General features: G+C 56.0%; 5 protein-coding genes across 5 annotated transcripts; 2 read left to right on the top strand and 3 right to left on the bottom strand.

Annotated features, from left to right (window-relative positions):
- Positions 1-293: 293 nt before the first annotated feature.
- CCM_01524 (LMBR1-like conserved region) lies at positions 294-2,452 on the bottom strand (the record flags this gene model as incomplete). Its single annotated transcript, XM_006666680.1, has 2 exons — positions 294-2,094; positions 2,142-2,452. The coding sequence occupies 2 exons, from the start codon at positions 2,450-2,452 to the stop codon at positions 294-296; spliced, it is 2,112 nt and encodes a 703-aa protein (XP_006666743.1).
- Positions 2,453-4,867: 2,415 nt separating this feature from the next.
- Positions 4,868-6,411, top strand: CCM_01523 (histone acetyltransferase type b catalytic subunit, putative; the record flags this gene model as incomplete). The annotated part of the gene is made up of 3 exons (XM_006666679.1): positions 4,868-4,895; positions 4,951-5,232; positions 5,288-6,411. The coding sequence occupies 3 exons, from the start codon at positions 4,868-4,870 to the stop codon at positions 6,409-6,411; spliced, it is 1,434 nt and encodes a 477-aa protein (XP_006666742.1).
- Positions 6,412-6,595: 184 nt separating this feature from the next.
- On the bottom strand, positions 6,596-7,606 carry CCM_01522 (pyrroline-5-carboxylate reductase; the record flags this gene model as incomplete). The annotated part of the gene is made up of 2 exons (XM_006666678.1): positions 6,596-7,500; positions 7,564-7,606. 2 exons carry the CDS (start codon positions 7,604-7,606, stop codon positions 6,596-6,598), a joined length of 948 nt encoding a protein of 315 aa, XP_006666741.1.
- A 739-nt stretch (positions 7,607-8,345) lies between these two features.
- Positions 8,346-11,011, bottom strand: CCM_01521 (asparagine synthase; the record flags this gene model as incomplete). The annotated part of the gene is made up of 3 exons (XM_006666677.1): positions 8,346-9,499; positions 9,572-9,827; positions 9,896-11,011. 3 exons carry the CDS (start codon positions 11,009-11,011, stop codon positions 8,346-8,348), a joined length of 2,526 nt encoding a protein of 841 aa, XP_006666740.1.
- Positions 11,012-11,789: 778 nt separating this feature from the next.
- Positions 11,790-13,535, top strand: CCM_01520 (cytochrome P450 monooxygenase, putative; the record flags this gene model as incomplete). Its single annotated transcript, XM_006666676.1, has 2 exons — positions 11,790-11,925; positions 11,989-13,535. 2 exons carry the CDS (start codon positions 11,790-11,792, stop codon positions 13,533-13,535), a joined length of 1,683 nt encoding a protein of 560 aa, XP_006666739.1.
- Between the last annotated feature and the right edge of the window lie 178 nt (positions 13,536-13,713).

Genomic DNA, 13,713 nt, shown 5'->3' with positions numbered 1-13,713 from the left:
GGCTGGGCGCGCGCGCTGAAGAGGGCGTCGGGGTATTACAGGCTGCGCGGCGCGCGGTGGATTCGGTTTGAGAGCCCGGTGCGAGAGGAAAGAGAGGGGCGGGGGAGGATGTTGTCGTTGTTGTTGAGGAGGAGCGGTGATGGAGCAGTTTGGGTTGGTTCTATATGAGATATTACAGACTTGTTTCTCGACACTGCAAGGGGAGGCCCGCTGACAGCTTATGCACAGTTGCTTCTGTAGATGAAAAAGTCTATTTCGCTAAGTGAATTCAAGAAAGATACGAGAGTTTATTCTTACAGTCGAATCTGCCCACCACCACTGCTGTTGCTGCTGCCATTACCACCGAACCAACTTCGGATATCGCTTCTTTCTGAGCCGGCCGAACTGCTTTCGCCGCCACCCATCCATTTGGGCTTCTTGAAGCCCTGTCCCAGGTCCTGGAACCATTTGGGTGTTTCTATGTTATCCACCGTGTTCTTCATGCGGTGACCGATGATCTGAATCAGGCTGTCGTCTTCCGGCGCATCGTCCAGGTAGCGATGGGAGGAGGACGCACCCGCTCTTTGGGCTCCTGTGGCCGAGCCTATACCGATTGTTCTCGGTGCACCGCGGGACGCGCTTTCGCCCGGTGGTACAGACAGAACAGGCGCCGCCCGGTTGTTGCCGCTGCCTGCGGCCGCCAGCCTCGCAAACAGCTCGTCACGGCGGCGGACGGTCTCGCCGCCCAGCTCGCGTTCAATCAGGTCGCGGCCCTCGCGCCACGAGCCCGTGCCATAGCCGGTCAAGTTTTCCTCGTCGTCGTCGAGCAGGTCAATGCCAACAAAGAGACGCTTCGCTCTGCCATACAAGCCAAACGTGGCGGCGAGGACGGGAATGATTAAAAAGTAGGGGAACAAGTCGTCAAACCACCGACCGAGGTGGGTAAAGTCGATGAGACGGCCCAGAAACCCGTAAAAGGCCGTCTTGGTGTACACTTCGCTAGACAAGAAAGTCAAGAAGTTGTACGACAGCGGGACGGTCAGCTTGGCAACCTGCATGGCGTACCAAAAGGCCGCTTCGTAGCCGGTGTTGCGCCGCACGAGAGCGCGTCCGCGCCAGACCTTCACTTCGGTCATGGTCACGAGCGCGGCAGCGCACATGTAGCAGATCCAAAAGGCAGAAATGACTTGTCCGGCGAAGCCCACTTCCGCCTTGTCGCCGACCCAGTGATGAATGACACTCAGACGGATAATGGACAGGTGTGGAAAAGGCAGCTTGACAACTTCGGACCAAACGATGCACGCCGACGCCATGGCGAGTAGTACTCCCAGACCAATCTGCATGTACGGCCCGATCTGGTAATGCCATAGATACCTGGTATAGGGGTTGAGTAGCTTGGCTTTGTCCCATATCCCCGCATGGGGTGATGCGTCCCCGAATTCAAGCTTCTTTGATGCCGCAGAGTCTAGGATCCGCTGTGCCTTCCCAGCCTCATTCACCAAATCGTGCCACTCATGAGCGAAGCGCGACCTCGCGTGCTTAGCTCGAACCAGTCGCCGCGTCAAGTCGGCCAGGTATTTCGGCGTGAAAATATTTGGTACAGTTCGATCCATGGTATTCACATCAAACGCTGTGGCGTGCGGTCTTGTCTCGGCTATGTTGGCGATTTCCTGCAACTCCTCGATCCAGTCGCGGAAGTCGGCGGCGCTGCCAACTTTGCGCTTCGCGAGCTCAGCCACTTGAGCTTCGATTTCCTCCAAGGACGTTACAGAGTCTTCCATTTTCTCGTATGCTTTGGGCGCCTTGGCTTGCATCCGGTGCAGTTTGTTCGCTATGTTGGCGTCGCGGATCAGGCGCTTCGGTATGGAGACTAGCCCGTGTCCCATTAGGTAGATGGCGAAGATCAAACCCCAGCAGTAAGCCAAAGCCATTACTACGGACTTGAGAGAGTCATACGTAACATCGTATCGAACGACGACGTATACGAGTCCAATGATGGCGGAACCCACTATGACGGAGTAAAATTGTGCATTCGATCGGAGCGAGTACATGAGTCGGTCGTAGGGCTCTCGATATCCAGCGTCGGAGTATTCGCCAAGAATCGGTAGTAGGAACCTACGTCTTGTTAGAGTGATTCACGGCGGGTACCATCTCGTACGAACCAAGTCAGGGCAAACGTGAGCCAGTACGTTATCCTCCATGAGACAAGAATGACCCGTTCGGGGAGCCAGATGCCGCGCGTCCCGTCATCGTCAGTTCCTGAGCTCGAGGCCAGGTCTATCGGCACCAAGAGCACAATCACGGACGGGAGCCATATCGCGAAGAAGATGGGGACAGAGTAGAATGCCGGCGTGGACCGGAGCGGCAGATAGTGTCGCAGAATGAGCAGGACAACAAGGGAGATGACGAGGAGCGCGACGATGGAAAAGATAATGGAGCCCACGGGCATCGGGCGACTGGTTGTGTTAAACATACTCGAAGACAGAGTTTGAAGCCATCCGAGCTGGGCCGATTCGAGTATTGCGACAAGTAAGACGGGGGATGGTGTTTTCGCAAAGTCGCAGCCTACGGGAGGGCCTCGTGACGTAAGTCGGGAGTCGGGTCCGTGAAGCCACTGTTAAGCGGCGTTAGCCTGTGTTCTGTAGTATTGCCCAACATCATACAGTACCCATTGCTGCTACCGTGCGAAAGTATGGCATAGATAATATCATTTGATTCTTAAATTCACCAAGATTATTACCCACGCTTGTGTAGCTGATTTTGCTACCTCTACGGCTACCTCATCGTGGCGGCTACCTACCTGTAGGTAACTACAGTGGGTGTATGTACCTAAAGTAGGGAGCTTGGTAAGCCTACAGGTAGTTACCAATTAACACGCACTGATTCACAGGACAGCACATGCGTCAAACAATTATTTTCCACGTCCATTCGTTATCGTGAGACCGGAAATCACTGACTACCATGAAGTTCTGTCAAGGCATTGTATGTACATGCCGTCACCCAACGACCTCGCTAGTTGGTGCTTCAAAGCGCGGCTGCATTTGGCACCAAGATAGTCCGTCTGAGCACTTGTTGATCTTCCCAGAACTTTCATGGCCAACCTGTGCCACCTGCCCAACCTTGACATGTTGCAGTAGTTACACAAGGGTCCATGCGATTGTACGACTAGCTACGAGACTGACCACCCGCGAAGCCTACGTACTTATCACCATCGCGACAGGCAGAAAGCGGGAAACGGAAAACAGGCGCGCCATCACCACCCAATAAAAGAAGGACGACAAGGCTGCATTCTGCAGGAACAGGGGACCTGAAACAAACATCAGCGAACAGGATCAATTCTTGGGTGGCTCTCGATCCGTACCTATGCAGATGGCCAATCACGGCAACGCCCCCAAGGACGCAGGGGGGGTGCAGGACGTCGGCGCTTACAGATTATTATAATTCATCTAGACGGCAATCCTCCCTAACATCTCGGTTTCCTTCTCAAAAAATCTCACTCAGAAAACTCCAGCACTTGCCATAATCGAACCCACCATCTCGCTCCCTCCTCAAGAGCTGAGGCGCCGCGCTCCATGGCGATTGGGTACTCTGATCTCGAAGTATACCACAACAATGTCCCCGAGGCGCCGATTGAGGTACAAGAGGAGAAGATTTTCACCCACATCACCTCCAGAAAAGAAGACTCGTCGCATCTCAGTCACCCAAAAGTGCCGTCGCGGCCAGCGGTCTTACCCTCTGCGGCGTACGATTCACGCGCCTCAGGGTCTGCCTCCTCGTGCTCCTCTTGTTCTTCGCAGCAAGCGGCATAGCGGCCGGCGTGGCAGCTGGCATAGTCGTGGCCAGGACTTCACATCCTCGAGCGTCTACGCCTTCTGAGACTGCCAGCTCCTCGAGCATGCCCTCGAGCTCCTCGGACGCCGCCAGCTCAACGACTCCCACGCCAACCACCCAGGAGCCTCCAACACTCACCACTTCCACCGAGGTTGTTGGCCCAACGCAGACGCTCTACCGCGACTGTCCATCGTCCAACAACACCATCTACAATGGAGCTGGCTCCAGTCTTTACCAGTTTCGCAAGATCTGCGCGCGGAGCTTCAAGCAGCCCCCAGTAAACGTCATCAACCAGGCCGTGGGGAGCCTCAACGACTGCATCGATTTGTGTGCCGCGTATAATATCAGCAACAAGACAGAGATCGCCGCCGGAAAGAGCAGTCCGTGCAACTCGGTTTGCTGGCGAAACAACGCCAAGGACCCGGATTGGCCAGGGCAATGCTTTGGGAGCACGACATTTAATTCAACAGCAGGGTTCCAGATTAGAGAGGAGATTATATGCGATTCCGGGGCATGGATTAACCAAAATATATGAAAATTATAGAGATGAAAGTTAGAGGCGTGTCCTTGTAATGAAGAAGCTAGTCACGTATATTAATCAAATTCCTACCCAAAATTATGCCTAATATCCTACTAAGGTAACGGAACTTGCCATAATACTTACAAATAACCAACAAAGTAACACAGGTCTGTGAAGAATCACATCACTGCACGCCACCTGCAATCTTCACGACATCAAATGACAAAAAAACATATTACGTAGGGGGAACTAGAAAAGAGAATTTTCACACCTTTTTTTATTTTCTTACACCTTTTTTTTCCACATCATATGAACGACGCTCTCCAGATCATACTGTAAGGCAAGGTGCATTGCCGCCTTGTATTTCAGGCCAGAACCACTTAACCAGCGCGAACGCGGTTCAAACCAGGAAACGCGCCGCACCCTCCAAGCTTCACCAGGGCACCCGATTGCATCTCCTGTGCCTCAACCACACGCTCTTTTCTCCGAACGCTTGAGTCTCAAATTTGGGCGCACCTTCAGCCTTTTGAATTGATCATGGCTGCACTTCCAGATCTCGAGGAGTGTAAGTTCACAGGTCTGCAACCCGATAGGTGCCAATTCTAACAACTGTTGACCAGGGCTCGCCGACTCGAATACGGCCTTGAACGTCAGTCTCGTTTCGCCAACCCCCTCGGGCCTCCAGCTCATCTCGACCTTTCATCCGAGCTTCACCTACCCCATATTTGGCGAGGATGAAAAAATCTTTGGCTACAAGGATCTCAAGATCAACTTGCGCTACCGCGCAAACGACATGCGCCCGCATGTACAAACGTCGTACAGCCGCAAATTCACGCCTATTGGCGAGACCGAGCCCATGGATGTCGTAGGAATGCTGAAAGAGGATGCGCAGCTTCCCGATGGTAGGACCTTGTCCGCAAGAATGCTCTTGCGACGAATGCTAACAACTGCTCCTAGTCGCATTTCGCACGGAGTCAGATTTCGAGATAAACTCGCAAACGCTCGGCGATGACTGGAAACCACCCGGAGAGCTTCATGCGAGCTTTGATGGCGCCGACGGTGCATACGAAATCTGGAAGGGATCCCTGGCGGACGATGCCATCAAACAGCTGAACAAGCGCATTCAGCTACTGATCCTCCTCTTCATCGAGGGCGGATCTTACATTGGGCAGGCCCCTGAAACCAACTCTTCACAGGTTGAAATGCCTGATGCAGATCGCTGGACTCTGTTCTTTCTCTATCGCAAGCAACCATCGTCCGCTGATCCAGAGAAAAGCTCTTACATCTTTGTTGGCTACTCGACTGTCTACCGATTCTACTACCTTCAAGCTCTGCCTACACCTCCTGCTTCTCCGAACCACGATTGGGAGTTGCCTCGCGGCGATTTTGATATGGCGCTACTCCCTTGCCGCACGCGACTTTCTCAATTTCTAATTCTGCCTCCTTTCCAAGGTAGCGGGAACGGCGCGCGACTATACCGGTCCATCTATAACCACTATCTCAAAGAGCCCTCGACGCAAGAGTTCACAATTGAGAATCCAAATGAGGCTTTTGACGAGCTCCGAGATGCGTGCGACTTGAAATATCTGCGCACCGTGCCTGAGTTTGCTGCTCTGAAACTAAATCCAAACGTCAAAGTCGGCAAGAAAGGACTGATCCCGCAGTTGATCCAGGGTGGCGAAAATCTCGAGGCTATCCGGGCCAAGGTCAAGATTGCGCCCCGCCAGTTTGCCCGCGTCCTAGAGATGCACGTCATGTCTCAGCTTCCCGACTCTGTTCGCCCCCGCATCGACCCGGATGAGAAGGTTCCTTCAAAAACTGCTACTGACAGGCATCTGGAGCGACTATGGCAGCTCCTCGTTAAGCAGCGACTGTACAGGCACAACCGGGACATTTTGGCGCAGATTGATCTGCCTGAGCGTATTGAGAAGCTGGGTGAGACGTTGCTAGGTGTCGAGCTCGAGTATGCTAGGCTTCTGTCAGCACACGGTTCAAGCCCGGTCACCACAACCAAGGCTAAGCGTCGGTTGGACGACGATGCGGAATCCACCTCTAGCAAGCGAACAAGAGTAGATGAGTAGATGGCTTTCTTTCCTCCCAGTGGAGATGTTGGGTACATTTGTAATCATATTCACGGCGTTTGGGAACGAGAATTCAATGTGTACTATGCTGTAGGACTCGGCAGGATAATGTAAAAGAAATTATATGTTGCTTTTCCTAGTTTTGTACCCTTTTCTGTGAATTCTATATCATTTTGCTTCTCAGTTACTGCAGGTACGGACGAGTACCGTTGACGTTTTGCACGCCCTTGCCAAGCTGGCTGGCAACAACAGTAGCCTCTCTGATGGCGCGGGCGATGGTACCCCGAGCGCCGCCGTCTTCGAGGACGAGCAGACCGCCGATGGTGCAACCGCCGGGTGTGCAGACGTTCTCGCGAAGCACGGCAGGGTGCTCACCGCTCTGGACCAGGCCGGTGGCGCCCCTCATCGTCTGGGCAGCCATGCGGCGGGCCTCGGCGCGCGGAATGCCCATGGCAACAGCGCCGTCGGTGGCGGCCTCGAGCATGAGGAGGAACATGGCGGGGCCGGAACCAGCCAGCGCCGTCGAGGCGTCCATGTTGCTGGCGGGCAGGAAGACGACGTCGCCAATCTGCTTGAAGATCCAGGTGATGAGCGCATTGTCCTCGTCGGCGAGCGGCGGCGTCGAGATGCCAATGACGGTCATGGACTCGCGGATCAGCGCGGCCGTGTTGCACATGGCGCGGATGCAGCGGCAGCGCGTCGCGTCCTTGGCAACCTCCTCCTGCCCCGCATGGTCGTAAATGGCCGCCTCCATGGCTTCGGCGGTGATGCCCGCGCACACGGAGACGAGCAGCTTGCCGGCGAGCGCGGCGGCCATGCCCGGCGCCCCCAGCACGTCCCGCACCATGTACGGCTTGCAGGCCAGCAGGACGACGCGGGCCTTCTTCACGGCGGCGACGTTGTCGTTGCGCACGACCTCGACGCGCGCCGCGTGGGCGCTGAGCGCGGTTGTGACGCGCGCCGCGCTCTGCGAGCTGCGCACGCAGGCGATGAACTTGGAGGGCAGCGAGGCGGGGACGTCGGCGGCGGGCGCAACGCCCGCCGCCAGCGAGGTGAGAACGCCGTTGGCAATGGCAATGCCCATGGTGCCTAGAGACGAGAATTAGCCCATGCGGGGGGTTCAAGAGCATGTGGAGGGGGTCGGGAACGCACCGCAGCCCAGGACGGTGAGGGTGAAGCCGGAATCGGAAGCCATCTTCGGTAGAGGGTAGCTGGATGCCGCGCGAGGGGTGGGAGGGGTAATTTGTTCGGCGGGGTGAAGCTGCGAGGTCTGGGATGAGAAAAACTGGTCAGGACACGAGTATGGAAGCCCTGGACTTTGAATGTTGGATATGTTGGATAGCACATTGTATGATAGAATTGTGATGATTGCCCCGCTGCCGATCGTCAGGTGATCGATCGCTAATGGCTTGACCTGTATTTCTGACACTGCCTCAAAGTCTCGTCCTTGCTTCCAGAATTCGCAATGTAGAACTTGAACATGCAATAAAGGAATTGACACAAACAGACACGTAGATGGAGTTTTAATGTATTTTCACTTTTGGAATTATGCTTTTCCACCACCGCAACGAACCAACAAGGTGGTGGGCGTGTTGTTAGGAATCATAGGGCCGTTTACAATATCTCATATTTTTTGTAATACGTTATGACGTTACTATTAAATACGACTCGTTATCAAAATTCCTACTAGTCAACTCCTCTAATTTATAAGAGTGTTGTGTCGCAGGTTACGCCGAACTGTGTGTGCGGACCTGTGCCGGGAATGTGGGCCGAACTCGGCTCCGGACCAAGTAAATGAACTGAGACATTCGATGGTTGTCCCGGGTCAGATTAAATAAATACATGCAGAGTCCACCATACGAATGTCAAGTTATGAAAAGCTTTTCTGTCATGAAATTGTCGTTCTGTTCGTGGTATAAAATACAAGGCAATATTTAGAGCCAGCCGTTCTCCGTCACCGTGGCCTTCTTCACACCAAAGCGCTGCGAGAGCGTCACCCAGCCACCAGTGTAGGCCAGGATGCGGAACGCCGTCGACTGGGCATTCTCGCCAAAGGCGTTTCCGAGCGCCTGCTCGACCACGTCGTAGTCGACGAAGCCCAGGTTCTCCACGGCCTCGCGGGTCAGCAGCTTCTTGAACATGTTGTGGAGGGGTCCGTCGGCGGGCCACCTCGCCGGGGCGAGGAACGGGAGCTTCCTCCGGTTGTAGAGCTCGTCGGTGATGTACGGGCGGGCGGCCTCGCGGAGAATCCACTTTTCGGAGATTTGGCGCAGGGCCTTGCCGGCCGACTTCCACCAAAAGTTGTCGACCTTGTCCTCGCCGGCGGCGTCGGTGGGCGGCATGTAGTTGAGCTTGGTGCTGGGCGGCAGCGAGTTGACGTACTCGGCGAGGTGGTGGTCGAGGAACGGGGTGCGGGCCTCGATGCTGTGCGCCATCTCGGTGCGGTCGCCGAGGCAGGACAGGATGACGTTGATGAGGGTGCTCTTGTTCCACATGTACATGGCCGTGTGCGCGGGATGCCAGCGGTCGCGCATCTTGGCGCGCACCTCGTCCGAGTGCCCGGCCATGACCGTGTCCCGCATGTCCCACCGGCCTTGGTACTGGTCCTGCACCCAGCCCTGGAAGAGGCTGTTGGCCGGGTGCCACGCGAGCAGCGACTCGGGCATCGTGTTGCCGACGGCGTCGGCCAGCAGCGGCGAGTCGGACGCGCCCTCGTACTCGGCCGCGCCCTGCGACCGCCACACCGCGTTCATCTCGGCGCTCGCCGACTGTTGCAGCTCCTCGCGCAGCGCTGAGTTCTGCGACAGGATCGAGTCGGGCATGCCGCCGTCGCGCGCGCGCAGGAACTCGGCGGGGAAGTACGGGTACCCGGAAAAGTGCTCGTCGGAGCCCTCTCCGGTCAGCACGACCTTGATGCCGTGCTCGCGCGGGAGCGTGGAGAGCGCAAACTTGGCTACCGTGTTGAGGTCAAAGTGGTGGTGCTCGCAGTGGTAGGCCGCGTCGGAGAAGTCGTCGGCCATGCGCTGCTCGTCGACATCAATCTTGTGGATTTTGACGCCCAGAAACTCTGCGGTTCGGTCGGCAATGTCTAGTTGTTTGTTTAGAATTTAGACGTTTTTATAGATCACTCAGAAAAGAAACAACACAAGGAGAAACTTACCAGACTCATCGTAGCCTGACTCGCGAGGGAAGCGTACGCTGAAGCAGGCGACGCGGGTGGCCTGCTCACTGCCAATCTTGACATGTTGCTTTCGTGCCAGATCGGTGACGATGCCGGCTACCGCGGAGGAATCAATGCCGCCAGAAAGATAGATACCAACAGGCACGTCGGCGCGCAGACGGAGACGAATGGACTCGACGAGTCGCTCGCGCACTCCGGCAACCATTTCCTCGATGCTGCGAGGATCCGGCTTGGTCTGCAATGTATTAGCGTCGTCGACTCTTACAACAATAGTGAATTCATCTGCAAACGAGGCGTGCTCACCTTGTCCGGATACTCGGCATCCCAGTACTTGTGAATCTCGACGCCCTTTTCCTCCGTCACCTCCATCCAGTGGCCGGGCATGAGCTTCCGCACGCCTTTGAAGACGGTGCGGTCGTCCATCATCCAGCCGCTGTCCGTGATGCCGCGCACGTTCCACTCGGGCTTCCACCCGAGCGGCAAAAAGGCCTTGGCCTCTGCGGAGAAGACGACCCTGTTGCCGAGGACGGTCCACACGAGGGGCTTGATGCCGAAGCGGTCGCGGCCGGCAATGACCTTTTTGGCGAGCTCGTCGTACAGCACAAAGGCGTACTCGCCGCGCAGGTGCTCGAGGAAGGCGGGGGCGCCGTGGATCTTGTAGAGCGCGATGACGAGCTCGCTGTCGCTGCTGCCGGTGAAGCGGTAGCCGTGCTCGTCGATGCAGACCTGGCGGAGGCGGTCAAAGTCGTAGATCTCGCCGTTGACGACGGCGTGGATGTGGCCGTCGTCCGAGTGCAGCGGCTGCGCGCCGCTGGGGGACAGGTCGTTGATGGACAGCCGGCAGTGGCCGAGGCCGACGCGGGCGTCGGGGCTGATCCAGACGCCGGAGCCGTCCGGGCCGCGGTGCTTGATGGCGTCGACGCCGGCTTGGATCTGCTTGGCGAGCGCCTCGCGCGCCGCGGTGCCGGCGGCCTCTTTGGCGCCGTTGATGGCCTTGAGGGTCTGGAGGGCGTCGCCGTTGGTGGTGGGCTTGACTACATCGGTCCATTCGTCACCGAGCGTGTCGTCGGTGAGCTGGCCGGTCTGGCCGGTCTGGCCGTTGAGATAGCCTTTGATGTGTCCACGGAAGTAACCGTCAAAGAAGCCATCAAAGTGGCCGTTGAGTTTGTGGCCGTTGGAAATGGGAATGTGGTTGTTTGTTCCATTTGTGCCAGTGGTGCCATTTATGCCATTCGAGTGTCCATTGACACCGTTCGCGTGGGCATTGGCTCCATTCGCAACTCCACTTACGCCATTTTCGAAGCCATTTGCCTTCTTCTTTGCTTCTAGGTGACGTTGCGTCTTGCCAATGACGTGGCCGTGAATGTCACTGTTATCCTCGGCCACGCTGCAGACGCAGCTCGCAACAAAGCCACACATGGGGAGAGAGTGATGTTGCTATGGCGAGACGGAGTAGGTGATTATAAGTGTCGCGTGGAATAATTTCAGCGTGTGGAGTAAGTAGTAGTATATCTTTGGCGAAGATGACTGGTAATGGGTATTAAATACTGTTGAGGTTGAGTGTGGGCGCAGTTTCACAATTTCACAACTTGGCATGAGTCTGTTCCTCAAATGAATGTGGAAATTGCCGTACCCTTTTTCATCCCATCTAGGAAGTCAGTTTCGCTGTTTCAGAAGGGTTGCAAAGCGCAGCTGGGTTACCAGGATATTGTTGTTGTTGCAACGTTTCCAGCCATGTTCATTGCCGGCGGCCAGCATCCGGCATTCCAAATGCAAAATGGAACATGTCGAGTTGGACTCCGGCCAATGACTGAAAACGGTAGTTGAATAGTTGAATCCTCTTTTCCTCTTCCAAGCAGAAATAATGCGGGACGATTCCGAGGCTGAGCAGCCAAGCCAAGGTCCAAGCACCCGGAGGCGGACAGTTGAGTTTCGGGCCGTGCCACAAGGAGAAAAGCTTGGCAAAGAATCATTTCATGAACAGGAGGGGGAACAAGAAACAGAAACAGAAACAGAAACAGCAAAGTGCAGTCTGAATTGTCGATTGAGAAAGAATCCGTCCAAAGACGGTTGATGCGCAATAAAGTGTAAATGAAAATGCCGGCGACAAGTATAAGCCCATCTAGGCTGCACTACCCTCCACACCTTCATCCCATATAACCAAATCCTTGCAAAGACTGCCGTCTGTCTCTTGAAAATGCAGCAGCTTTTTTATCTTGGCGGAAGCGGTGCTCGTCATCTCGGCAGTCGCGACGTCGATACATCTTCGTTCCAGTCCATAGATCAGCTCAAGTCCAGTCTGGGGCAGACTTTCAACTTTGCCAACCATGCGTGTAAATTTTCCCCTTTTCTGCTGTTTTTTTTTTGTCTCTGAAATCTAATCAGCGTTGTTGTAGCTCTCGAGTTCTTTAGCAAAACCGGCGGGAAGCTAGATACTCTGCAGGACGTCAGGAAACATGGCGAGGCCGTTGAGCTGCGTCTCGACCAGAGCGGCTCCGTCCGCGAGCCTCCCGGCCCTAGAGGCCTGCCCGTCTTTGGCAACTATTACGAGCTGTACCCGGATCCCGTGGGCAACTTTGATCGCCTCTTTGCTCGCTACGGCCCCGTCATCAAGACCGTCAGCATGGGCACTACCATCTACCAGACCAACGATCCGGACATCTCGCGGTTCGTGCTGCGCGAAGGACACATCTTCACCAAGAACACGTCGGATCCTTCGCATCCGCTGTTCTACATGACGCAGCAGGACGCGCTCTTTACGTGCGACTCGGACTCGCCCGTCTTCGCAAAGGCGCACAAGTTTGTCCCGCCGGCGCTCTCTCCCCGCGCCGTGGCGCACCACACGCCGCTGATCCAGGATGCGGCCCGATCCATCTTCCCCGTGCTGGACCATGTGGCCGACAGCGACCAGGCCTTCCACGTCTACCACTACATGTTCAAGCTGGCGGGCCAGGTCATCTGGCGCGTCGTGGTGAACCAAGACCTGCGCCATTTCGACGCGCTCGACACGAAGCCGGCCAGGACGATCCAGGTGCTGGGCGAGTGGCTTCATCTGATGAAGAAGCTGAGCCTGCGCCCCCAGTGGTACGGGAAGCTGCCCTTTGGAGAGCCCGCGCACCTGCGCGCCGCCAAGAACGAGCTCTGGGCCAGCGTGGAAAAGGCCGTGGACGAGTGCACCACGCAGGGAAGCGCGACGCTGCCGCTGAGCGACCCGGCCGCGTCTCTCCAGGCGTCGTGCATGGCCGACTTCCTCGCGCGCGCGCGCGACGACAAGGGGGAGGGGCTGGCGCGGAACTTGCTCATCTCCAACGTTGTCATCCTGCTCGGCGCCGGCTTCACCACCAGCGCGTCGCTGCTCTCGTGGTGCATCTACTCTCTGGTCCAGTACCCGGGCAACCAGGAACGGCTTCTGCAGGAGCTGGTGGACAACGGGGCTGACGGGGAGCGCAAGTGGACATTTGACCAGGTCCACGCGCTCAAGTTCCTCGACTCGTTTGTCAAGGAAGTCCAGCGCATGCACAACCCCAGCTTCCAGACGGCGCGCAACGCCAGAGAGGACACGGTGCTGCCCGGAGGCTACTTTGTGCCCAAGGGCTCCATCGTGATCCCCTGCTTCCCCAGCCTGCACAAGAATCCGCGGTACTGGGACAACCCCCTCCGGTTCGAGCCGGACCGGTGGGCCGTGGACGGGATTGCGGCCAAGATGAACAGACAAGGGCTGTACACGCCGTTTGCGGCAGGGAAGCGCGGGTGCGTGGGCATGAATCTGGCCTTGATGGAGGTCAAGACGGTGCTCGTTGAGCTGGTGTATCGTTATCACTTTGAGAATGCGACCGAGGAGCCGGTCGTGTACGATCCAGAGTTTTTGGTGACGCGTCCGATTAACTTTTACGCGACTCCGATGCGTCGAACAGTTTGGCCGTCACCAACAAAGACGGAATAGAACGTGCAAAGGTGACTAGTAAAGGACTGAATTATTCTTAAAAAAAAAGGAAAAAAAAATATTGTAAAGTTGTATTAACCCATATCTTCCATTCCCGCGGTCACACTTTATTTGCTGTTCCGAAAACTGTCGATAGCCAGCTTACAATGGTATCATCATTTTCTAACCTCCATTTTCT

This window comes from Cordyceps militaris (genome assembly GCF_000225605.1).
Source record: "Cordyceps militaris CM01 unplaced genomic scaffold CCM_S00001, whole genome shotgun sequence".
Lineage (NCBI taxonomy): Eukaryota > Fungi > Ascomycota > Sordariomycetes > Hypocreales > Cordycipitaceae > Cordyceps > Cordyceps militaris.
Note: the sequence above shows the minus strand (reverse complement) of the source record. Positions and strands in the feature narration are given on the sequence as shown.